Below are 26,932 nucleotides of genomic sequence, written 5' to 3'. Positions count from 1 at the left end.
AAGTTGGGGATGGACCGTGACAGACATGCCGGTGTGGAAACATAAATATCTCTTTTTCATGAACCAAGTGGTTCCAGCTCACCTGATTCAAACGGTCAGCTCGTCCTCAAGCTCTGCAGAAGCCTGATAACAACCCGTCCTTGTGAATCAGGTGTGCTGGAGCACGGAAACATCTAAAACATGCAGGGCATTAGCGCCCCCCCCCCCCCCCCCCCCCCCCCCAGGACCGGGACTGTATACAGTATGCAAGACTATGTAAAGTGCATGCGCCAACATGCTTTTTTACAACGCACGTCATGACATATGACGTCATTATCAATTGCCTTAAGAAACATCTTAAAAATGAAGGAATGAAACTATGGTAACCAGCGGCAGGACACTTTAATGGTTACACAGACCTATTAGAAGGTGGCCAGCATTACTCCGGAACCCGACGCACTCATAACATGCTTTTGGTTTCTTTTGGGGTTTTAGAAATAAAAAAAATCCCGAATTACTTTCTGTGCCGTTGTTTTCCCTGCGTAGTTTTTGACCGCCACTGACCCTCACACTTTGAACTGAGTGTGAGTGGAAAGTCATAATTCAACATACTTTAAAATGTTTTAAAATATTATCGGACAAGCAAATTATCATTCATGGTTAACAATAATTTAATTTCCGATTATTTATTTTTTTAAAAAAGGAGAAAATGCTGTGTGTTCCACCCCCTTCTCCTCTGGTTGAGACATTTTTGAAAGATGCATCGAGGCTTTTTTGGTACAGTAGCATCACTCAGCATAGATGCCAAGACAGCAAACTATAACATAAACACAGTTGAAAAATGATTTTATTAATATACTGGCTTGATAACAATTGTTATTCATGGAGCCAACATTTTAATTTAACATTTCTCCTCAATCTCTGCCTGGTGATAAATGATTGTAGGTCTTACTCTAGTACGGCTGCCTCCAAAGCAAAATATCCATTTTGAAAATGGATTGTTTCTAAAGATCCCCTTGCAACTTTGTTTGCACTTCAAATCAAAAAGGGTGCTGTTATAAAGTTCCCTCCTGCCCTTACATGCACGATAAATGTCCAAATAATGTAAATCATAGTCCGATTACTCCTGCATGTATACACTTAGTCGGCCTGGAGTCCTTAGCTCGATTAAACTGTGCATGTAAATGTGTCTTAAAGGGAGGAAATTATATTCAATGTCAGTCTTGTATAAAGTACCTTAAAGGGATACTTGAGTAAAAGTACAAGTATCTTACCAGAAAATGTCTTTGGTAGAAGTTCAAGTCACTTTTTTTATAATATTACTTGAGTAAATGTCTTTAAGCATATGACATATTTACTGTACTTAAGTATCAAGTATCAGGGTTCAATTCCTGGCTCTGCTAGTCTACATGTGCCCTTGAGCAAGAAGACACTTAACCCCCATGTTGCAGCATGTGAATGGGTGCGAAAGATGTGTGAATGGGTGAATGGCAAAGCACTACCAACTCTTCTTCTGATTTTATTTGGTAGTAACGAGTAACAAAGATAGTTCGAGGAAATGTAGTGGAGTAAAAGTACACAATTTATTTAGCTTTGTATTACAATGTAAAAATTGTGCTTCCCAACCTCAGTTTCACCTGAGTCAATAAACATCTTCATTCTGTTTTTTGTTACGTGTCCACCAGTGACACTAGGTTCGAGCTTTGAAATGCTAATTCCACACTTTTTAGAATGAAGATATTTGGAATAAAGATATTTCTCAACTCAGGGAAAACTGAGGTTGGGAAACACCATTTTTCAAAAATACTACCCCTATTCTAGTAATACAAAGCTAAATGCAGTAAAAAGTATTTGTACTCGGTTACATTACAACACTGCCCTTTAAAGCAAGTATTCACATGCTCGGTTTAAAAATGAATAATATGCTAACACTTTCACACAGAGGCTTTAATCTTATGTGACTGATGAGTGCTTCAGATTACTGGATTTTCTCATGCACCTGAGCTGCTCACTTGTTTCCTCCGCATGTTTTCAGGCTACTCCCTCCTTCCCTCCTTCCCTCACGCTGTAATTTTCTCTCCTGTTTCCATTCACACTCTCACACACACACACACAGAGCAGAAAGGACCAGGTCTCATTCATTCACATTCAACTCACGGAGGAAGAGACAGTTCACTCACTCTGAGTCTTTTCCCACAAGAAACGTGTTTGTCGTGAGGAAACGAGCGCTCACAACCAACCGGGAATTTAACCGTGAGTAAACTTTACGTTAGCTTGGTGAACAAATGAATAGACAGAATAGTGACAGAATGGAGATTATTACTAAATGAATATAGTCATGATTTTTTTGGTGACAGGTGAATCTCTTCTGTCGGTGTAGTCACATGGACATGGAACTATAAAGCTTTCAGTTCTGTCAAAACCAAGCAAAGAGAGGGCGTACAAGGATGAGCACATAACACTGAGGGCTCGTATTAGCCCAATTAAATCAAACAGGGGGAAAAACAACAGAAAAAGACGTGAAATAATCTTAAAATATCTGCATTTTCCCTACTTTTTACAACTTCTGCTTTTCCTGTTGTGCCAGGATTTCAATATAGTCAAAAACCTCATAATTACACTGTAAATTTCAACTCTGACTTAAAAGTTCACCTGCTGCCTTAAAAACACGAGTAAACTCAACTATATTGTTTCAACACAGCAGGTTACGTTGCTTTACCCATGATATTTTGCTATAACTAGCATACACCTCCCAAATTGAACTGCCAATTTAAATTTTAAGACAAGATGACTATCATTTTTATGTAGATTACTTATAGAATAATGTCTGTCTGTATTATCTGTAAGTAACGTACAACTTCACATTTGAGCAAAAAATATTAGAATTGTAATCAGCTTTATTGAAGTGTGAAACTCTCACTGTGTAATTATTAGAGCTGAAACAATTACATGATTACTCGATTATTAATCGATCACTACATTTATCGTCAACAATTTTGATAATCGATTAATCGGTTTGAAGCTTTTTCCATTACTAAAAAAAGATTTCTGATTGTTTCAGCTTCTTAAATGTGAATATTTTCTGGATGCTTTGCTCCACATAACAGAGAAATCATTAAAACTGAATCATTTTGGTATGAGGCCAAAAACAAGACATTTGAGAACCTCATCATTTCCACATTTGGCAAACACCTGTTTGACATTTTTCAACATTTTCTCACATTTTTGTGGACTACTCGATTAATTGAGAAAATAATCAACAGATTAATCGATTATGAAAATAATCGTTATTTGCAGCTCTAGTAATTACTACACTTAAAATAGAAAAAGAGGACACAATAAGTGAACAAAGTGACAGGTAAGGTAAGGATCTTAATCTGTACTGTACAGCATGATTATAATTTAAATACATATATTATGTACACAGTGTATTTACAATTTGCATATGAACCAGTTACATGCTGAAGAATAAATACTGTAGACAACTTTCAGCATGTGTTAAATGTCTATTAATTGTCATTAACATTTACATAAATAAGTCATAATAGGCCAATTAAGTGAACAATGATGGGCGTGTTCCAAATTTTGGGCTGATCCTTTAATCTGTTATTGGGTTCTCTTCTTCTTCTTCTTCTTCTCTGTAACAGATTGGAAAGTGTTGACAACAAAACTTAATTGCAGAAAAGTTGTTGAGGTGGTTCACAGCGGATCAATGTCACATTTGTTTTTTATTCAAATGTATGAATCAGGGAGATTGTTAGAGAAAATGACAGTGTAGTGTTTTTACTTTTAATCAATCATTTAAAAGAAATGTGAATATTGTACGTCGTTGCCTTGTATGACAATAACAACAACAACAACACTCCCACTAAATTTTTTCTGCCTTGAGCTGATGCTGTCAGTCATCGGCCTATAAATAATCCAGGTGTTACACAAACACGGGTACTGCTGTGTTTTTGTAAAATGACCCATTTTGTATAATTTGATCCTCACACTTCAAGTATGCATCGCGTGTGCTTGTGTGTGAAACTAGAGTCAACTGAGGTTATTAAGTAAACAGTGATGTCCTCCAGCTGTGTGACACTGTTACAGAACACTCAACCACAAGGCAATATTTAATTTGTCTTTCGGTGTAATGGAGACATTTCTACTTCACTTTCACCTGTCGTCGTGCCGTTCCTCTGAGACATTTTTAAGGTTACACTGGAACATTTCATCTCAGGCTCGTGGTCAAGGCTGAGCTCGTGCTTTGAGACAAAGTGTCTTGAGTTTCCGTTTGTGACACTTCGATCACATGCTCTTTTTTTCCTGATTCCTCCTTATAAAACAGGTAACCCAATGGTGCTTTAACGCAACATGACCTTATCTCCTTATCTTTAATTTGTTTAATACTGTGGAGGCTTGTACTCAAGCGGAAAACAAAATAACTTACTGGCCAAACACCAAATGAAAATCCAGTCCGACGAGTTGTTCCTTTTTTTCCGATCAGTTATTTATTTTACAGTGAACCTTCATTGCTCACTGTGTTGTGACATATCTGTGGGTAATTCCCACAACTTTTTGGCTTGATAGGATCGAAACCTGGCACAAGCTGCAATATGTGCCCTAACATGTTCACTAAAGCCACCATGTGACCTTTTTCCCAGACTTCTGCGTAGTGATGGGGATGCAAGACGCAGTCTAAACCTCTTACAACCTCATCATTCCACTATCCTGTGCTGTTTCTTTCCTGCACCACCCTCTCTGTGCATGGATGTGCCTGTCACGGTGGCTGTTTGTGCTGCAAACCCTTGAACAGTGTGACTCCTCTGTCAGACCGACATGTGCACGACTCTCAATGCCCCATGGTGTTGGCCATTGTAAGTGCTCCCAGTGGCTGAACACCCCCTTTTTTGCACTGAGGAGCCTATTGAGCCGCGACTGCCTTTATTAAAACCCATAGAAACTCCTTCCCCCTCCAATCTCCCTCATTTGCTTTCTGTCCTAGTCGTCTTTTCTCTCTCTTGTTTTCCACAGGTTCACGGAGGTGACTGGATCGGGGCCTGTCCTCGGTGAACAGAAGAAGTGTTTTCTGGGCTCCCTCCGTCGCTCTTCGGGCTGCATGTATCAGGTGTCCACAGGAGTGCACAGGAGAGAATCGACTGTTTCAACACTGTGCATGAGGGGGTGAAGTGATGCCTCAGGAAGGCTGCTGCAGGGTTTGCATAAGGGGCTTGTATAGCTGCCACTGGAGGAGGTCAAGTGTAAAGAAGAGAAAAGTGAGTATTTTTTTAAGTCATATTTGGGTTTTAATTTTGGTTTACAAATATGAATACTACCAAGAAGGTCACTGGTTCCAATCCCGGTTAGACCAACAAACCAAAATTGATGGCTCCACCTTTCAGTACTTACATGCAAGTATCAAAAGTAAAAGTAAGGCTTGAGTTAGGCTTGAGCCATGGTAGCTCAGTGGTACGGTGAGTTGTCTTTCAATTGGAAGGTTGTGGGTTTGATTCCTGGCTCTGCTAGTCTATATGTGTCCTTGAGCAAGACACGTAACCCCATGTTGAAGCATGTGAATGGGTGAATGGCAAAACTATAGTGTAAAGCAGCTCATCAAGACTAGAAAGCCTCTATATAAATACAGACCGTTACCCACTCTTCTTCTTCTTTTTTTTATTTTATTTGGTAGTAACGAGTAACAAAGGTAGTTAAATTAAAAGTTGATAGAAATATAAGTAACAAAGTAAAGTACACGTATGTGAATGTTGTACTTAAGTACAGTAACAAAGTGTTTGTACTGTTACATTACACTGTATATCTTATATAATACACACACACAACCTCTGCAGACTGCCTCACTGAGTACTGTTCCCCAGTCCAGTGAAGAAATTCCCTGTGTGGTTTTCCATCATTTCAAAGCAGTCTGGTCATTTCTCTGACCTCTGGCATCAACATTGTATTATTGCCAGAGAACTGCTGCTCTGGATGCATTAATCTTTCTCAGACCATTGTTTCTAAATCCAACAGGTGGTTGTTTGTGAGAATCCTAGTAGATCAACAGTTTCTGAAATACTCTAATGACCTTTGATACTTGGTGTGAACCTCATCGGTTCATCTTGACCTACACGTTTTATTGCTGCTATTTGATTGGCTGGTTAGATGCAGTATGTGTGCTAACAAGCAAGTGAACGGGTGTACCTAATAAAGTGGCGGGTGAGTATATGTTTAAACAGCCATTTTCTGGAGTACTGCTAATGACTGTGTGATATTTATCAAGTAATCTGCACCACGTAACAAGCAATTGCACTTTTCAGTTTTCCTGTGCACATCCACGAAGCACTGAGCCTTTACAAATCCCCAAGATTTTCAGCCAAGATTAACATTCCTTTGGAACGTAATTAAGAAATGTAAATTGTTGCCAAGAAACAGTTCAGTCATACTCATGCTGCTCTTTTAATACACTTTAGATTTGAGTTTATCACTTTGTTAGGGTTCTGTATATGCATTCAAACACGATAAATGCAGCGATGATTAAGGAGCTCAGTATGCACCTGTGTGCCAAGAAAAGAATGTGCAGGTCAGAACAGGCTTGATGTGGCACAGGATAATAAAAGGGGTGGCGGTGGATGGCACGCTGTAATTTTGTGGAATTGTGGAGATAAAGCAGTTGTTGCCCAATGAACATGTAAGGCTTGTTTGTGTTTGGATGTCATCATACTTTTGCAAGGTGAAAAGCAACAATGGAAAAATGTTGGAGTTGTTCCAGTGGGACAACAGTGCAGCGGAACAGTGGCCAGCATTGTTGCCTCACAGCATGAGGGTGGCTGGTTCAGATCGTGTGCGGAGTTCTCCTCGTGTGCTCTCTCCATGAACTCCGGCTTCCCCCCACAGGCCAAAATATTGAGTTGGGGATTAGGTTAATTGGACGCTCTAAATTGACTGGTGTGACTGTGAGAGTGAATGCTTGTTCATTTGTATATCAGCCCTGCAACGTGTACCCCGCCTTTCACCCAATGTCGGCTGGGATTTGCTCTAGTTCCTCCCCCCACTGTGACCCTAATGTGGATGGAATTAGAATCACTTAATTTTGCACATACACCAATTAGTGGTAGTGGATTTGCATTTAACCCATCCTTTTTTAATTACCCAACCTATCTCACCTGTGTCTTGTTCGTCTTCTCCCTGATTCCTCAGTGTATTTAACCACTCCCCCTTCCTTTGTCTGGTCGTGAGTTCGTCTTCGTCCGTCGCCAGTTCAACGCGTTGTGTTTTTTAAGCTCTCGTCTCCGTTTTGTGATTCTTCGTCTGTGGATTTAATTGCACATGCGTGCTTCTGTGACTCTGCTAATCTCTGTTTACCTGTTCCAGTCAGCGTCCTGTTCCACGTTGATCTCGTGCCAGCACTTCTTGTCGCTTAATTGAGGATCTTCGTGCCTGTTCGCCTGTTTTTGTGTGCTTAAAGAAAATAAACTCTTTTACTTACCACTGTCCTGCATTTGGGTCCAGTTCTGTACATGATACACATATAGAGTAGCAGAGCCAGGAAATGAACCCAAATCCTTCCAATAGAAAGACAACTCGCCTAACTCCTAACTCTACTTAGGATTGAGCCTTACCTCTAAAACTTTTTATATCAGGAAATTACTTTTGATCCTTAAGTACAGTTAATGTCATAGACGTTTACTTAAGTAATATTATAAATGACTTCAACTTTGACCAAAGTCATTTTCTGGTAAGATACTTGTACTTTTACTCAAGTATCCCTTTAAGGGACTTTATACAAGACTGTATGTGACCTAGGATTTCAACCAGCAACCCTCTGGCTACAAGCCCAATTCATTTCCTCCACACACAAAATCGTGTTTGCGCATAACCCAAATTTAGAACCATTAAATTAAAACAATGAAAAACTATGAATGTTATTGTTTCTCCTGTTGTATTTCAGCATGCCTGCTGCTGGTTCTCCGTCGTCACTCTGTCGTCCTTGCTTTCTCTCTGCTGGATGTACATTTGTCTGGTTACCTTTAATGACCGAGAGGACGTTAACTGGTGAGTGACAGCATACGTTCACACGCATGCACGCATTCGCCCTAGAACAAAAGCCTCCAATTCTCTCTTTTCTTTCCCTTTCTTTTCTGTATTCATTACGACCTTTATTCTGGTAACCTCATGCTGCCCTCTATTGTTCCATTATTAGGCAGGGCTTCACGAAACTGAAATGGTGGGTGAACTGGTTCATGGTGGTGATCATCATTTCTGCAGTGGTGACCAGCTACAGTGTTCTTCTCCTGGTGAGTTACCATTCATTTGACTGTCAATCAAATGTGCTGTAGTTTATCAACTCTTTTCCAATAAATGGGAGCATAATTTACAAAATTTGCATCATGGTCTACTGAAAAAGACACGAAACTAGAAAGTGAGACCATTACCTTCTCAGAAAATAGTTTTCTGACATTGTTTAAAGTGAGACTTCGCTACCAGCTAGTCGCCCCCTTGTGGCTTACAGCTACTTCCTGGGCTTCTTATGGAAGTGGTTAATTACTGGCATTTAAAAAATGTATGTTATTAAAAAACATTGTATTATCTTAGCATCATACCATTGTAACATCATTCTTATGCCACAGAATAAGCGGCAGTTGTCAGAGTTTCATGTTTTTATAATTGATGCCGTTCATTACAGCTCTTTGCACTGTTTCAACGTGCCTTAGGAGAACAACTCAACTTACACTGCTGCCACAGGGTATTGTGAATTTAAGTTTTTTTATTTCCACCTTTTTCTTTTTTATTATTATTATCATTGTTTTTATTAACATTTTTGTTTGATTTGAAGAATTCACATTTGACTTTTTTCCCCTGCGCAGATCTTTCTGTTTCTCGGTGTGATATTCATTGCTTTTGGGGTCATAGGAATAAGCATGGAGTGGCGACAAGAATGGCCAACAGTACCTCTGTCACTACAGGTACAGACAGATCTGTGTGCACTATTGCTAATAATGTATATTTCAAAAGTTGCTCGAAATACAAATAACAGATACGTGAAATTTGTACTTAAGTACAGTAACAAAGTATTTGTACTTTGTTATATTACAACACTGCAGTTCAGTGGGGGTGGAGAAGTCGTCTGCATCCCCTGTTTTAACAGAAACTCCTGGAGGGAAGCTGCACTCTATGTTATAAAGTGAAGCTTTATAACATCCAGTCCTTAGATCCGGTCCTCATCACAGTAATACCGTGTGTCGCTCTCTTGCCAGGCCACAGGTCCGTTCTTGCAGTTCGGTGCTGTTGGAGCTCTGACGCTGCTGAGCTCCTTTGTCTTCCAGGGCTTCCATCGGGCCAAAAACGGTACGTTGCAGATGTCATAGAAAAGACTATATACTGTAGATACTGTAGATACTGTATGACTCATACTCAATAACACCGCCGTGAAAAGCCACAACAGTTTTTACCAGACGTCAACACTGTCACGACTTTGCAATAACATCGTACTCGTCTATTGTGGGAACCGACTGGTTTTATGTGGCTTTGATCGGGAGTCAAATTCTTCCAGATAAAAATTAACAACTGTTTTGGTCCCACATGACAAGAGATCAAGATGAGTAAATATGCAATACGTAAAAGTTAAAACAAATTACGTAATAAAGGACAAAATCATATTTGGCATCACCTGTAATTCTGTGTCTTATGTAATGCAGTATTAAAATGTCTGGTTACAAAGTTTGTGTTGTGTACACACATTCATTGCATTCACGCATTCACCTCAGGAATGATTAATGCCCTTATCTGCATAATCGCAACAAAACACCAGAAAGTTTCTGTTTTCATTATAATTTAGCGAATAAATCACAAAGGGTACTTTAGAGAAATGTCTTTTCATTTATAGGCTATATAATTACTGTGGTGGATACAAATATGTCCAGAAATATCTAAATTTTATCTAATTTTTTTAGGTAAGGTGACTGAGTGCAGAGGTGAAAATGAAGAATATGAAACGTGGGATACAAGATGCAACAAGTTTATTGTCGTTTGCACAGTGGGGAAAATTAATTTTCCCCAAAAATGAATGCAACAATACAATTTTGTAACAAAAACAAAAACATTAACACTAAAATTAAAGTGCAGGAGAAATAGACACAGATGTGTTGTTCAGTAGTCTGATAGTCTTTAGTTCGGTCTTGATTTCACACTCCTGTAGCGCCTTCCTGAAGTGTTGTAGATGTTCATTTTGTGAGAATACCACACTGATTATTTACTCAAAGGATGACAGGCGCTCTGTTTAAAACTCCCAGTCGTGTCAACAGTTACAGCAGCTTGTCTTCTTACACTCGTCTGTCCTCCGCAGGCTCTAAGGTCCTCATTGCGTTAGTCTTCCTGACGGTGTCCGCCGCCATCTTCCTGTGTCCCCTGTTCATCCGCTCTCCGTGCCTGGTGGAGCTGAGTGAGTTACCCGAGAAACCAAAGCTCATTGGCCACAGAGGTGCCCCGATGGTGAGCGTCCTGTTTAAAGTATTCCTTTAAAACTGAGGTTTTTGATCATTATTTAACCCTCAAAAATCATCTGTTTACAGATGTAGCATGTTAAAACACATTTGTATTTCATAAATTACTTAAGGTCTAGTCTAGTGTGTAACATTTAGGTAGGTTCTTTGGCAGGTATTGGCCAGCACAAACATTTAGACTTTGTTATCCCTGAGCCTTTTTTTCATTATTCAAACCCTGGACTTGTCATTTTTGAATATAAAACCTGGTCATTCAGTATATTTAGTTACTCAGCTTCTTCTCCAGCTTCTCCAGATCACGACGCTGCCCCCATGGGCTTTTACAAGAGGCACTAAGCAGGCAGTTAATGTAATTATTATAAGGAGCTTGCGTTATGGAGGCCACCGTCTTAAGCTGAAATGGACATACTACACGTGGTACATGAAGGACATTTTAGTTCCCTTAGGAACATCTAATGGTGAGGCTGCAGATGGTCACAAACGTTGGACTCGTGTCTTTCGAAATTGCCCTCTATTAAGCAACATCCTTGTATGGCTTAATTTATTTTGAAGCAATTATACAATTATAAAAACGTACTTATGTGTATCATAAGTACGCTCCCTCCTAAATCTTACACACTGGACCTTTAAATCACTTTACATTACATAAAAATACTGGAAAATCTAGCTCTGTCACTGGCCCATACACATGTGTGCTTCTTCTAAGATACTTAGTTTGAGAGTTCAGTCACATGACATCACACGAATCTCACCCATCTCTCCTCACTGTGTCCAGTTGGCTCCAGAGAACACCATGATGTCTTTCAAGAGCAGCATCGCATGCGGCGTGACGGCCTTTGAGACTGACGTTCAGGTCAGGTATGGTGAAAATCTGTGTTTATTTAAAAGGCCTTTTTTTTTTTAACAGCAAAGCATTTTGAGATAATTCACTGAGCCCTGCCAGCATCTTATCTACTTCCACGACACCTTTGAAACAATGTGTCCTTGATTTCAGACAGAGACAAAAGCAGGTTTATATCACTTTAAATTGTAGCATTTGCAGAAATAACAGAAACCACACAGAGGTCAGTCTTCTGGTTAGTTCAAACTTGTCTACACTTAAAAAGAAATTTGTTATCGTTTCTCTAAACTAGCAAAGACAGAATTCCCTTCCTGATGCACGACAATGGCTCGGATTTTTTGTTGAGAACGACAAACGTTAAGGAGAAGTTTCCCGGCAAACGCTTCAACTACAGCACCGACCTGACCTGGGAGGAGCTGCAGAGCCTGAATGCAGGTGACTGGTTCGTAAAGGTGAGAGCTCTGCTCGTGAAAGTTTGAGTATTGTTGTCATCCTCCGTGCTACAGTCACACAAGATATTCCTTGTCCCTCCAGACAGATCCTTTCCGTTCAGTGGGCCGGCTCTCAGAGACGGAGAAGCAAACTGCTCAGAATGAGACGATACCTTCTTTACTTCAGCTGCTCGACCTCGCGAAGCAGCACAACATCTCTGTGATCTTTGACCTCTACAGTCCAGACCAAAAAAATGACACCAACGCCACAGTTAGCACCATTCTGCGCTCTGGCATTGACCCGAGTCTGGTAAGTCCAATAATCACTAATCATTAGGATTAGACAGTGTTTGTTAAAGCAGTGTTTCCCAACCCTGGTGCCGATCCCAGCTGACACAGGGCGCAAGGTGGGGTACACCGTGGACAGGTCAACAGGTCCATCCCAGGGCCACATATGACGCTTTTCCACTATACAGTTCCAGCACTACTTGGCTCGGCTCGGCAAAGCTCGTCTCATTATCGTTTTCCATTACTATAGTACCTCCTAAACGTGGGTGGAGACGTCATAGCACAGCTGCACGGAGCTGCCGTGGCGATGCAGTTATTTTCAGTTAAGGCGGTCTGATTTCACCAGAGCATGTACTAAAAAAAGCAGCAGGTACTATTGCTAATGGAAAAGCAAAAAATATGTAGTATAGTATAGTCTTAGCCGTGCTGAGCTGAGCCGTGCTGGAATTGTGTAGCGGAAAAGCACCAATAGAGACAAACAATCATCCACTCTCACACTCACACCTATGGTCAGTTTTCTGATTTACACAAGTGACACAAACTTCTGAGGACACAGAAGCTGTCTATTGTGACGGGAAAGTGGTTTACAAACTTCAGTTTCCAGTGGGAAGAGGGTGTCTGAAGCAGTGAAGATTTCCTAAGTAAATGTAGCAGGCAAATATTTGATCCTGTGAGTCTGTAGTTAAGTGGTTAAATGTGTTTTTTCTTGTTTCCTTGCTGGCAGCCATGTCTGCAGTGAGAGTGAGCGTCTGTGTCTCAGGCCGGGACATGCATGGCTATGTGTCAGTGCCTCACATTAATAAAAAAAAAAAAAAACAAGACCTGAACTGTCACATTAAGGTGTTATGTTTTGTGTTTTTTTTTTTGGTTTTTTTAAAGATCCTCTGGCTTCCACCAGCTGAGAGAGAAACTGCTTCAGGTTTCATCCAGGTCTACAACAACGAAAATGAAATGTTCAACAAAACAGGAGACCACCTGAATGTGAAATACAGCCAGCTGAGCACAGACAAAATCAGGTAAGAACAGAAATATGAGACGAAATGTGTTGTCTTCTTCGCGTGGTGCTGCCAGAGGCCACACACACACACACACGCGTGGGTGTGTTAATTAAAAAGTGTATGTGAAGCAGGCTGAAACACGGTGCTGGCACTGAACTATAGGTGTAGGATCAGCCTTCAGGGACGTGAAATGTGTAATGGTTTGTTTTTAAATGACTGAAGAAAGAATTTACCAGAATGAAAAATATAATTATTTTTAAAATACCTTATCTAAATATTATTCATATTCAAATATGGGTGGGTCAAAGTATCGATTTGCTGATATCGTCATCCTTCCTTGTGCAATATGATAACTGATTTGACTTTATGCACATTAGTCTCTGTGTTGTGAAGAAATAGAGAAATCCTGCACTTTTGACTTTTCACAGACGTCGTTTTCTTCAGTTAGACCAGACATGTCAAACAGATAGTCGGCTTTGGTCACATCATGTCGTCCCCATTATTATGTAATAGGAAGTTGGAATTCCGTTCCTTTTTTTTCACTCGTGTGTGGCTCAGATTTCCGTTTACATTGCCATTTAAAAATGATAATTGTGATAATGAAAATAAAACGATTATAAAACAGCGCATTTGTATGTAACTTTTACTGTTTACTTAAAAAAGGTCTAAAAAGGACCATTGATCCCTGGAAACGTTAGACAGATATCGCGATGTATCGTGATATGATTGTCTTGCTATATATTGATTACCACATAATCGCTGTATCGTGTTGTGAGGTTTTTAACACATGCAAATGTGAGCTTATAATGAATAGAAGACATGACATGAATCACACATTTACATGTAATAAAGTTCATGCCTGTTTTTAAAATGTCCAAATCCTACTCCTCTGTTTGTCCTACACACACTTTTTTTTGTCTGTGTGTGGCAGAGAGCTGCGCGAGAAGAACGTCACTGTGAACCTGTGGGTGGTTAATGAGCGATGGCTGTTTTCTCTGCTGTGGTGCGCAGGCGCTAGTTCTGTTACGACCAACTCCTGCCACCTCCTAAAAGACATGGAGCGGCCTGACATGCTCATGGTGAGCAGCACATACACTTCTTCATCTTCGTTTGACTTTTCTGTTTATTTCACTGACATTGTTAGAGCCATATACGTAGAAAGGGTGTTTATTATTATATGTAGCCCATTTGAATAATTTGGTAATTGAAAGTAATTCACTTTCTATTTTGTGGTCATATTTAGCACTATATTGTGTTTGTTTATAGGTGACATCTTCAGGCTTTCCAGAATGCGTTTTTTCTGTCTTCTTATGTGTTGTTGAGTCAAAGTAGCGATAAATGTGAAAGAGTCACACAAAACAGAGGAGTTTTTATTTTATTTTTGTTCATAAATATGAGCCAAGCGAAGTTTGAACTGTGACGTTTTTCCAAATTTCACAAATCCAATCACATCTTTAAGATTTTTTTCATACTTTTTGTTCAGGTGTATTTATATTAAGAAAAAATGTGTTTGTTTTTTATCAGTTCGCCTATAGATTGTGCTGCACTCTATACTGCACATTATTATAGCCTCTGTAAGTTTTAACTTAGTAAAGCAGCCTAAATGTTATTATTATTATTTACTTTATTATTATTGTAACTGACAGCCTTTAAGCCTTTTCCTTGGATTTAAAACGAGACAGAAAGGTCACGTCCTGCAAAAGTGGCAAGGAAGGTCCAATGCAATCATGATGACAGCAATAAATAAATCCCAGTCTGTGGTGATTTGACCAGGTTGTGCCTCTGTGTGTTTTAGTCGCCTCGTAAGTACAGAATAATATGGATATCACTGGACGCTTCGTCCTTTTTGGTGATGATTGTGCTCTACATCATTCAGAGGTGAGTTGAGTCACAAATGTCCGGCGTGACACGTTTGTCTGCATTTGTCTGTGAAAGTGAATACCATGATTAAATGGACTCACTCGCTCTGTTGTTTCTGACAGGAAAACACACAGTTCATGTCTCTGGAGAGGTAGAGTAGTTTTGATTTTAATGAATTAGAATTAGGACTGCAACTCATGACGGTTTTAATCACTGATTAATCTGTAGACCAGGGGTCTCAAACTCAAACGACTGAATGTCCAGTCTGGTCAGGAGGGGACGGTCAAGTGAAAAACAGTCCCACCTTCTGGGCAAAACCATCTGTTAAGTAGAGATGGCCAATATGATCTTAAAATGATATCACGATATTCCATCATGATATCGCAATAATGATATTTCTTACAATATTTCACAGAATTTCAAAATAAAAGTGCTTATTTTGGGCCGTGCCGCAGGTTTGAGACCCCTGCTGTAGACTTTTTTCACAATAATTTGATTTATTATTAAGTCTGTAAATTATATTTGGATTTAAACGAAAATGTGATGATGAAAATAGTCCCAGATTAATTTCAGATCAACAAATTAACATTAACAACCATGCTATTTATTTTCCATGAAATCTATTGACATACAGTACATACAACTAACACTACAGTAGATATATATTAACATTGTTTGCCAGAGAACGAGCCATATTTTGAGTTAAGTCTATTCTAGTCAATAACTATTGCCATTAGTGAATCAAAATATAACTTGCTAATAAGCATGACTAAATTAATTCTGATCTGTGAAGATGTTACTAAGATATACTGTACACATCTTAAATGGAACTTCCCATGCCAAATTTGAATTGCCGCCCAATCCGTAATCTGAATCAGATCCGGATGATGGTAGAGTGTCTAATAATTTGTTCAAATCCATTTTGGCCAGGGATTTCTTGTAAATTATATTATTTGTTGTGATGTCATCAGTGGGTAGATTCTTACCAAAAATGTAATGGGAACATATTTGGTTGATCATCTACTCATCACAAAAAAAAAAAAATCAGATCGATCCATCAAAACTGTAGTTTCTTACAGTCCAGACAAACTTGCATATAAACCATAACCTCCTTGTTGGCTAACAAAGTATATAATTAATACAAAATAGATCAAATAAGCATCAGCTTCAAAACTTTTCATAACCTGACAACTAATTCTTTCTTTTTTTATAACTGATCTATAAATGACTGGAATTGCTCACTCGTGAATGGTGACTTGTTAGAAAAGCTTGTTAGAAATGTGTTTTCTTGCCTCCAAACAGGAGGAGAGAGGCAAACAGACTCTACATCAGCCTGGAACGAGAAAGAACTGTCTCCCTTCTTACCCACCGCATAGACTGACTGACGTCAGACGTTTCAGTCGTGAAATCTACTACTATTCTGGAATGCACTGCCAAAATGAATCAAGAAAGAAAAACGAGTTAATGTGAAATGTCTCACACTGTTTTTTGTGAAGCCATGTAAATTGCTTTTTCTTACAATAAGATGTGATAAGAAGGTATTTTTTTAAAGACATCATAGTGACCAGCATTATATCACTCGATCACAGGTGTGGTTTTTATTCACTGATCTTATTATTGTAACGTGCAACGTATAAATGCACTGAACGCATTTTCGCATTTTTCCGTGATGTTGTTTTGATTTGTTTCAAAATCCTTTTTAATGGTTTCTCCACTGCATCAGAAGCAGTGTCATATATATGTAAACCTCTACTGTATAAACTCTTCGTTTGTCTGTTTGTTAATTACTACAAAGATATTTTATTTTGCTGTGAAAAAAAAATACGTGGATACTCTAAAACTCAAATATGGTGAAAAGAAAAAATAATTCAAAAGAAAATGTGAAAAACCACTTGTTCATTTCAGTCCATATTTTTTTAAACAAATTAAAACTATCTCCTTACACACATTATTACTGTTGTTTGTTGGTGGTGGGGGTTTATTTATTCATTTGTGGACTTATTTATTGTCCAAAGATTTGCATTCCCTCCAGAACTGCAGAGCAGGTCATGTGCCACAAGGGGGCGTTAAGAGTCTTATTGTCCTCTGTTGTATTCTCTTCTTCTCCTTCTCTGTTTCAGCTTCATTTATCTATAGAAATTCTTTGAGAACAACAAATTGTTGGAGTTGAAATGTGTGACTGTAGGATTGTGTGTGCCTTCCCCTGCTGTATTTGACTGACGGTTATTTAAAAACGATTTTTAAGTGCCCTGTTATTTTTATGTTCTTTTGTAGGTCGCCTTATCTCAAATTAATATGCATTTAAAGCTGCAGTGTGTAACTTTAAAGTAAAAAAGTAGCTTGTTTAAAATGTACTCAGAGTAAAAGTTACTTAGTTACTTTTTTAACAAGGTTGGGGTTCTTTCTTTCTTGTGTCAGGCAAAAAGAACAAGGGGAACAAATCTCTAATAGCTAATTGTTTTGAATTAAAGTGCTGGAAAAATAAAATATGTAAACACATAATGTATCAGTCAACATGGGTCAAAGGTCACTCAGGGAACTTGATAAGCACAAATTCACCTGTGCTCATTATTCGTGTCCTTATCATTCATCTGTCCTCCACATTCACCTGTCCTTATCATTCACCTGTCCTCATCATTCATCTGTCCTCATCATTCACCTGTCCTCATCATTCATCTGTCCTCATCTTTCAACAAAAAACATACGTAAAAGTAAGTAAAAGTAAAATTACAAAATGTAAAAGATTACTTTAAAAGTAAAAGTAAATACAACCTAAAGTTACCTTAAAGTACAAGTACAAAACAATCTATTCAATTACAGTAATGCAAGTAAATGTAGATTCTATTTTCTGTAAAGAGTTTTGCCCTCTCTCATGCAGGCCTGCACATTCTCATGTGTAACACTCTTTATCACCACCAGATGGCGCCAGAAGAACAGGGAGGGGAAATAACGGCAGAACTGATGAGAGGAAACGTTTTGACAGTCAACAGTCAACATTATTCACTAAAGATACTCGTCACCTCACGTGGTGCCAGGCAACCTGCAGGGGGCACAATTTAAACGTATTAATGTTGACGAGTCCGCGCCGTGACCGTGGTGCGTTTAAGACCCGTGTCGAGGTGAGTGAGGAGGAGGAGGAGGAGGAAGAGGAGGAGGGACGTGTCACGCTCCAGTCCGCGGCCGTTTCACCCAAAACTTCTGGAAAGTTGTCATAAAGTGAACAAACTGCTCTTGTCACAACTCAAGGCCCGTTTGTTTGTGTGTTACACTGCGTGTGTCTCACCGCTGACTGGGAGTGTCCAGACTGAGACCGGATTTAAAAAAAAACCTCTACATCTCACCCGTTTGTGGAGAAGGAGCTACACTTTTTTGTTGTGTGATAATCCGGGACTACTAGTACTGCTGTTGTTGTTGTTGCTAATTCTTCTACTCTAAAAGAAGATCTAATCCTGGAAGTTACATGACTTTTCGCGGTGGCCACGGCATGGTGCATAAATTCGGTGAGTATAAACTGTTAAATAAATAAAATGTAGCGTGATGCTGCTTTTAAATCTGGGATTTTTGGGGTCATGACAGCTCGTCACTCCATCACATGTCACATTGGAGCCTGTTAATCTCAGTGATAATCCCACACAGAAGCACACTTCTTCTTCTTCTTGTTTGTTTTTTTTGGAATTTTCAGGAAAACAAAAAAGTTACTAAAGTAGTAAATTGTGAGACTTCCGGGCAGCGGTGACTGCTTTTTTTAAATGTATGTTTAGGATGATCATGTGAATCAGTAGATTAATCATCATCATCATCATCATCATTTTAATAATCAGCATAGAAAAATGCAAACACTTAAGATACATTTTATATGGGATGAATACAAATAATAGTAATAATAATTATAATTATTATGTTTACATTTGTAACAACAGGGGCATATGTTATACTTTCATGTTATGTCATTTGTTTACAATACAGTCAATGTAAACATGAGTGGATGTGAATTTTGCTTCTGTTGTGCCACGCAAAGGGAATCATTTAAATCATTTTTTACCTATTTTCTATAGAAAGGACTGAAAATGTGTTTGGAACCACTTTGTGAATAATCACTCATTATGTAAGCAGAGATATTTTTTACGGTGTCTTTTATTGTCGCACATTGACTATACTATTTCTCTGGTTTATAAAACTTCACTGGACATATTTTAAGAGCTCTGCAAACCAATTAAATCATCAGCATTTCCATCCCCGTTTGTTGACATAATGATTATAAAATATTCTGTGCCAAAATGTGTTATATTATAATTTAATCCAAAACAATTAATGAACGCGGTCCTTCTTTTCAGTGTGAGTTTGGTCTAATTTATTCATCGATCCATCATCTTTTACCACTTTTTGCTCCACATGAGGACGCGACCAAGCGGAAGAAGATGGATGGATATTTACATAGAATAATTTGTTTCCTTAATCCCATAGATTTTTTGAGCAGTGTAAATGCAACTGGCAGGTTAGGTTGTCCTCTGCTGTTGTACTGACCATGTGTATTTATTTTGTGTGACAGACACTGAGCGGGCGGTGGGGCTGCTCAGAAAGTACCAATCCAGCCTCACCAGTCCAGATGAGCAGACTTTGAAGACCAACGTGGGCAAAGTGTCTGCCATCTTGGGAAGTCAGCTGTTCCAAGCCCTTCTTGGTAAGAAAAACACACTAAAAATTGTTCTTTTTCTTTCCTTTTTTTTGAGTGGAGTCTTTCAAAACTTCAAATTCTTGGCCTCCAGCTAAATGACACCACTTTTCTCATCATGAAATGTCTAAAAACCCTGTTATCCAATTGTTGGCAGCAGCAGCCATGCACAGGATGTAGACAGGGTCAGGTTTTATTAATTTTGTGTGAGACGTTAACTGAGTCTAAATGTTTCCCAATCAGGAACGTATGAAAGAGGCCTTTCAGCTGGCCTTACAGAGGTTTGCTGTATAACCCCCTCTGTAATGCACTCGGACTGTAATGAAATCCCAATAAAGTGGCACACAACAACACACTCTATCTGTAGTCTTGAGTTTTCATAAGCTCAGACTTGTCACACTGTGAAAATACAATTCCTCCCTCGTTACCCAATACTTTATGGCCTGGTGTCAACACGATACAGATCTCTGCTCGTATAAATTTTGATTCACCACTGAAGTAATAGTAGTCGACTGAAAATGCTGATTCTTCTAATCTTGAAGTGTGTGCACACTTTTTCCTTCCTGTATCATGTGTGAAGGGCCACTGTGGTTCACTGTCACCAGCTACACCTTAATGACAAGTTTGCTGTTCTGGAAAAGATGTCGAAGAGGGAGCCAGTGTGAACCTTGACCTCAGTTCCTTTTATAGCAGATAAAGCACATTACTTCAATTTAATTGATGGTTGAGTGGTGTTTCTAATTACCACAGACATGTTATAATGATGCTTGCCCTTGGGTCTGCTGCCGATGTTACTGCTGACCTACTGCCGCATCACTGCTAGGGATCTGAGGGGGATGGGATATGTTTGGCAGCTGCTAAAGTATGTTTTTTTTTTATTTTTTTCTGAGGAAAGTTTGATTATTTTTTGACGTCAGGTTTAGAAAATCAGCAGAGGTGGTTAGCGGGAATCATTTTTAGTGTTTATGTCGTAAAATCAAAGTTCAAAAGCTTCTTCAAATGTAAATGAGACAAAGCCATCTGAAATACCCTGTTGGGCTGCGTCCGTGTGTCTGCGGAGGTCAGCTAGTGTCTGCGCGACACATTTTGTCATGTGCACATTTCCTCATGGACCCTATGTGGACAAGCGTGAGCACCCACAAAGTCGATTGTATGCACATTATCCATATACTGTAGCACAACACTGTCCAGTCCAGTTGGTGGTGCTGTCATGTTTTGGTCAAGATAGATAGACAACCAAGATTATATCATATGATGAATAATGATAGAAGATAAGATACCTTCTTTATGGATATATTGTACTTCTGGAGTGGAGTCTTTAATATTGTTAGTAGTACTTAATCTGGATGTGAATCTGGAGGATGTGCTGGTTATGCTACCAGTGTTTGTGGCTTCAGGAATTACGTGGTTCCTCACTTTGATGGTTCTTAACCCTTAGAACACAGAGCATTTGGCAGCTTTTTTACTTTTACACACAGAGGCTATAAGAATGTACAATATAGAGCATTTTATGTCCTTTTTTCATCACAACCTAGGCAAAAAAAATCAGCTTGAATTTGTGAATTATGGAAATACGTCAAAGTTCCCTTGGGTCGTTTTTTATGAACAAAAATAAAATAAAAAAAGTCTGACAGACCTCTTTATCTTCTCGCTTTTGGTTTGTTTATGACAATGTGCCTAAAACTCTCCTATAGTCATTCTTGGCTGTGCTTTGTGTTTAGAGCTGATAAGCAGACTGCTAACATTGGCATATTAGCGTTAGCAGTAACATTAGCAGTAGCGTTAGCGAGTACAACCTCTCAGAGCTTAGGAAGAACTCGGCTCAAACACTGTCCTGCTGATTTACTGTTTTAGTTAGCTTTAAGTTTAACAAACAAGTATCTACTTCCACAACGGTATTGTCATTAACACCCAGCATTCATTTCAAATTATTATTATAATTAACATTACCCATGCTAAATGATACTTGATAAACCTGAAGCAGGCAAAGCCAAATATCATCTGTTCGTTTCTCCCACTATTTTGAATAATATATTGAGTCAACGTATTGAGGACAAGACTGATTTGTGTATTTAATAACACAGTACTATACCAGTAACCTTGATATTTGTTCAAGTGAGGGAGACCGCGAGGGCATTATCTTTCAAATTGAGGATTCCAAACATTCCTCACAAAGAATGTACAATGAAGCAGACAGGGAAAATGAAGTGCTCTTGGCCTCAGTGCCAACCGTGTCCCTCAACTCTCCCTGGTTTTCTGTATCACCCGCGCAAACGTGTGCCCGAGTAGAAGAAGAAAAAGGGAGACCTGTGGTCAGGTGCAGGGCTGATGAGGCCTCACCTCCTTCATTCAGCGTGTGGTTCACATCAGAAGAGGCAGAATAGAGGAGCAGCTGATTCACAGCACTAATCGGAGTACAGTGCAGTGTAAACATTCCTCTTCTCCTCCCCCTGTTTGCTTTGTCTTTTTTTTTTGTGACGTGCGAACGCCACTGTTTTGACCTCTTTTGTCGTCAGCCGAAGAGTGCGGAAAAAGCTTACGAGTTGCGATAAAAAACAGACGCTCGATTTTCCAGCTATTTCACAGCGCGGCGTTTTTGTATTTTACAGATCTCTTTAACTTTGATGGACTGTGGGAAGTAAAGAGGTGTTTGATGTAGTGTGGGAAGGTTCAGTAGCGGCCACTTGATTGGATGTCTGCATGGTTGCACAGTCACGAACAAAGGTTGCCTTAACTGTGCATCCACCCTTTTGTTCCAGTGAACAAACATGCTGTGGGAGGCATGAGGAAACAGCTCATGGGACACACATACACAGACATATGTTAAATTACAGAGGGCCTTTAATTCCTGGGAAATATTTCACAGAAGTGACATAATGGAGGGGACGGACGGATAATTGTTTGCCCTGATTTGAAATTCTGGCCCATAATGTGTTATTCTAGTGAGCTGTAGATTGCTCATCACTGAGTAAAGAGCACTTTTGTTTTTTTCGCTCTATGATTCACCCAGCCAGGGAATACAAAGATGACTTCAGTCCAATTGAATAGGTACATAACAAATAGAAGAGGCCTCCAAACACCCACAAACACAATGATCCTGTATGTGGAGTCTGTGGACGGGGAGAAGGTGCGGGAAACCCCCTATGACTGTGACCAAAGGCTCTGCGCTCCAATCGGGCCATCTTAAAAAAAACAAAAAAAATCAGACTCCTGGCTTTGATTATGTACTTTGTTTGATGGCCAGGAATGCATGTGGTCTGCAAGGGTTGGAGCAGTTCAGGGCTTTTTTTGGAAAGTCACAGATGTGTAGAAAATAGCTCTGTACTTGGTGTGACTGTGAATCCTGATCCTGAGCTTTAAAAAAAAAACAAAAAAAAAACTCTTGAGATTGAGCACTTTACTTTATCTTGTTTCTTTATGTCAGGAATAGATTCAGCATTATAATTATAGAAGTTGATGTGTGAAAGCAAGCCAGGTGCTGGCGTGAATCAACAGATGCAGCAATATTATTAAATGAACAGGATTTATTTAAAGCTGAACTCGTCAGCATTTTCTGAAAACAGGATATTTGCAGGGAGGAGAAACCATTACGAGACTCTTTTTCTCCACAGTACTAGTGTTTTAGTGTCTTTCAGCACATTGTTTTGGTTTGAAACAAATCAAACTGCAATTTGGCTGTTTTGGTTCAACCTCAGTTCTCCTAAGCCTTGTTTCCACCCACTGTGGATCATTTTTTTTGCACTTTGAGAGACAGATATTGTGCTAAAAGAACAGTTAATACTCTGTAAACAAAGCTGTCAGAAACACAGTCCGTGTGAAATGCTAAACATACTATTTTGTCTGGTTGATGTGTAAATAGGCAAAGTGCTCACCCAATGTTTAATGTTTTCATAGCACACTGACCCCTAAACAGACAATCAAAACCAAACTATTTTAAGAGTGTAATGTAGAAACCACGTACACTCAAAATGCAGACACCAGAGGCAGCTTCAGCTTTAAAAACATTCTTTAAAGCAGACCCAATATAGTTTTTCACTCTTCCCTCTTTATTCTAGCATGTTATATAGGCTTATATAAAGGATCCAGTGTGTGGTGAAGGATGCTACACTGCCTGTTAATGCAGGGCTTCACTACACAGTGGACAGTCAGCAAACCAGGTAGAGGCATCAAAGGGAGAAGCTCAAAGGAGCTCTGAGAACATACATGAGAGTATATAGAGGAGTGGTGACTAATCAGGGCAAAACACAGACACTAAATACTAAAGGGTAGCGAGAAAATGTGGCACAGTTTAAACTGAGCTAAGCAGGTAAGTGTCATCATGGGACCAGAACATTCATTCACTCATCTTCTGCCACTTTATTCTCCACATGAGAATGAGTTGCGGTGGGGCGCTGGTGCCAATCCCGGCTGACATAGGGAGAAAGGCTATGTCGCGAGTGTCCAATACCGTAGAACCTGGAGAAACCCCCCCCCCACACACACACACGGAGAGAACATGCAACCTCCATGCAGAAAGGCCTTTGTTCCAACTGGGTCGGAAACCCGGGTCTTCTTGCTACAAAGACAAGAGTGCTAACCACTACACCGATCATGTAGACCGGGACCAGAACCTAAGTGACATAAAGCAGGAGAATATATGAAAATCTAAATAAAACAGGAAACACAATGAACAACAGGATAATGAAACAGTAAGTGTCCTAAGACAAAGGATGTGACCATTTGTTATAGTGTGTGTGCATGTGGTCAGCAAATGTTTGAGCTTTTTGGGGTTAACTGTATGTGTGTGTGTGTGTGTGTGCCTCTATACAGGTAGACCAGCTGTATGTGTGTGTGTTTGCTGTGTTGGTGAGGTCGCTGAGCTGGGCAACCAACTCCTCAGCCCACACATGGATTCACTCCTCCATATTCAGACACAGCAATGAGTCACACGCTCCATTCTTACACTTTTGTTCTCATGGTGCCTTGTTGGGACCCACTGATGCTTACCTTTCTGTCTCTCTGTCTCACTCACACTCACACACAAACAGTGAGAGAACGCACACGTTGCCTGCAAGCAAAAGTGCAAATTGTTCATTTTGTATCAGGTTTCCACAGGCGACGCGTCCCGCGGCTCCGATTTTCCCCCCCGACAATGAGCTTTGGGAAGTTCGTGAACTCTCCCGTCAACCCTCCTCCTCCTTATGCCAGGCCCCGCGTGTGACATCAGCAACAAAAATGTCCCAGTGCATTCTCATCAAATGGCTGCCGCTCAATGGGTGACCACAGGACATGGGCGTGTAACGAGTCAAGAGGTGACGAATGGAGACAAGCAGAGGAGGGAGGGAAGCAGAGGAGTGCAGTCGGAAAGGAAAATAGAAACACTTTAAAAAGACAGAAGCAGGACCTGAGGGACATACTGAGATGTCAGAACTTAGGACATCATGTGTTACTTATCTTTTAATACCCTTGCATTCACTGTGGTCAAGATCGAAATACTACGACCACAGTGACAGAAAAAGTCTATTGAGTGACTTGAATAACCAAATTCCAAAAAATGTAACAGGCCATGAATTTCACAGTGTTCAACTAGGGGGCAGTGTCCGCTTTCATTCAACATTCAATGTGCCATCAGCCTAAAATGGAGCTTCGCCCCCAAAGAGAGGCTGAAAGTGACCTGCGGCGAAGCTGACAAACAAAAGCCAGTTGTCCTGAAATAATCAAATAAAAAAGTACAGAATGTGTTATCCAGGAAGTGTGGGCCTCTGTTTTGCACCGTCAGTACCTGAGTCATACTCGGCGAGATGAAAAAGAGCGCATGCAAATGTGGAGACATAACTTCCACGTAAACAGATGACTCCCACCCCCACGTTTTCACCTGCTGTACCACTGAGGGAAACAGACGTCTCCCAGCGTGCCCATGACTGATCTGTCATTCAAGACTGAGAAGTTATGAGCCAAAAAAAAGAAAAGAAAAACTAGTCTGCATCTTAAGTTTCTAATGATCCAGGCTGATTATTGTTTGTTTTCGTTTTTATCTCTCACAGATATTCAAGAGTGTTACGAGGTGACCTTGCAACAGAACGCCACTGTTGTGAAAGAGGACAGCAGGCACGATGTGTGGGAGGTACATTATTTTCTTTTTGCTCCCTGCTTCACATTATAAATGATACAGTAAATGTTTACAATGTATCTGGTGTCTAACGTGCGCCGTTGTCTGCCACGCTTTTTTGTACCTGTGTCCCTCACACTCCTACATGGATAAAAGGTTATCATGAGTCATGGAGGCTATGACTTCAACCTGGAGAGTGAGTGTGAGACAGAGAGAAAGTTGGAGGGAGGGAGGGAGGGAGGGAGGGACACATGGGTAGAGGGAGAAGAGAAAATTAGACGGAGTCAAAAGAGTGCTGATTACCATTTGCTCATCAGTGGGCCACTCTCATGAAGTCAGCCAGTCTTTTTATTGTAACGAGTGTTTGCACTCACGTGGTTGTTTAGAATATTTTTAGTGTGGGACACAGAAAACAACAACTGAAAGCAAGGAAGGACAGAAAATCAGCCTTTTTTTTAACTTTTTGTTTGCTTTGAGGGCCGGCAGGGTAAGGGGTTCATGTATCCATGCACCACTATAATCCGACCTGGATTGCTGTACATGACAAAGACATACAAATAAAAACTAAACTATACTGGGAGCAGCTGTAAGAGCAGCCTCTCCAGTTTATACGCCGAGGATATAGTCAAGAAACTGGAGTAAACACTGGAGGAGTCAACATTGTCGGTTGTTTTTATTGTCAGTTCCATCACTGATTACAAAAATGCATCTAAGTTTGGAGTGCTTTGCAAAAATGAGCTTAAACTGAAGGAGCCGCTCTCACTGAACACTTTCAAAGGGGCTACTGAATGACTTGGAGGCACAAACATCTGGCTGCAGATGTTTTTAACTCATTTTCACTTTGATTTTAATGTCACGATGCCTACATTTGTTGAGCACTTGCACAACAAATGTTGCTGCTGCCTGTCTTGGCCAGGACACTCTTGTAAAAGGCATTCTTCATCTCAATAAGTTTTCTCTCCATCCATTCATCATCCATCTTCTACCACAACTTGGGAAGTTCTAAAAAAGATGAAAGCAAAAAGCGAAAGTCTTTATTCTTTGGCCATATCATAAGAGGAGATTACCTTACAACGATTGCTTCCGGAAGGAAAGACAAATGGTAGAAGAGGACAGTAGAGACATCAATGACCGGACACATCTGAAATACAAGGACGGCACAACAGAGCGGCACGAGATCGGGAACGATGGAGAAGATCCATGATAGCCGACCCACAGACGGCAGATGGCACATGAAGAAGAGACGAAGAGTGAAGAAGAATCCATGCACACGCATGTTTCTCTGTAGTTCCATGTC

The 26,932-nt window shown here is 39.9% G+C and overlaps 2 protein-coding genes across 3 annotated transcripts in view; both read left to right on the top strand.

Moving 5' to 3' along the window:
• Positions 1 to 2,055: 2,055 nt before the first annotated feature.
• gdpd2 (glycerophosphodiester phosphodiesterase domain containing 2) lies at positions 2,056 to 16,819 on the top strand. 2 transcript variants are annotated; one of them, XM_058649766.1, is made up of 16 exons: positions 2,056 to 2,232; positions 4,996 to 5,237; positions 7,907 to 8,010; positions 8,159 to 8,252; positions 8,642 to 8,701; positions 8,823 to 8,921; positions 9,213 to 9,303; positions 10,301 to 10,446; positions 11,233 to 11,315; positions 11,591 to 11,750; positions 11,833 to 12,039; positions 12,897 to 13,033; positions 13,947 to 14,094; positions 14,811 to 14,893; positions 14,998 to 15,026; positions 16,178 to 16,819. In XM_058649766.1, the coding sequence occupies exons 2-16, from the start codon at positions 5,154 to 5,156 to the stop codon at positions 16,249 to 16,251; spliced, it is 1,599 nt and encodes a 532-aa protein (XP_058505749.1). In that variant the 5' UTR covers positions 2,056 to 2,232; positions 4,996 to 5,153; the 3' UTR covers positions 16,252 to 16,819. The 2 variants fall into 2 exon arrangements, with proteins under 2 accessions (XP_058505749.1, XP_058505750.1); XM_058649767.1 differs by lacking the exon at positions 14,998 to 15,026 and having other exon boundaries at positions 2,057 to 2,232.
• A 1,214-nt stretch (positions 16,820 to 18,033) lies between these two features.
• Positions 18,034 to 26,932, top strand: part of dlg3 (discs, large homolog 3 (Drosophila)) — a 73,118-nt gene continuing 64,219 nt past the window's right edge. Inside the window, exons 1-3 of the mRNA XM_058649758.1 lie at positions 18,034 to 18,375; positions 19,425 to 19,556; positions 25,571 to 25,650. Of these exons, the coding sequence (XP_058505741.1) occupies positions 18,336 to 18,375; positions 19,425 to 19,556; positions 25,571 to 25,650 (252 nt within the window). The 5' untranslated portion in view covers positions 18,034 to 18,335. The remainder of the gene's footprint in view (positions 18,376 to 19,424; positions 19,557 to 25,570; positions 25,651 to 26,932) is intronic.

This window comes from Solea solea, chromosome 14 (genome assembly GCF_958295425.1).
Source record: "Solea solea chromosome 14, fSolSol10.1, whole genome shotgun sequence".
In the NCBI taxonomy this organism is placed as follows: domain Eukaryota; kingdom Metazoa; phylum Chordata; class Actinopteri; order Pleuronectiformes; family Soleidae; genus Solea; species Solea solea.
Note: the sequence above shows the minus strand (reverse complement) of the source record. Positions and strands in the feature narration are given on the sequence as shown.

Bases quoted from the DNA above. Each gene is read 5' to 3' on its own strand.
- gdpd2 (XM_058649766.1), top strand. From the start codon at position 5,154: ATGCCTCAGGAAGGCTGCTGCAGGGTTTGCATAAGGGGCTTGTATAGC. The intron at 8,011-8,158 runs GTGAGTGACAGC...TTCCATTATTAG, and splicing joins GACCGAGAGGACGTTAACTG to GCAGGGCTTCACGAAACTGA. The intron at 15,027-16,177 runs GTAGAGTAGTTT...GCCTCCAAACAG, and splicing joins CAGTTCATGTCTCTGGAGAG to GAGGAGAGAGGCAAACAGAC.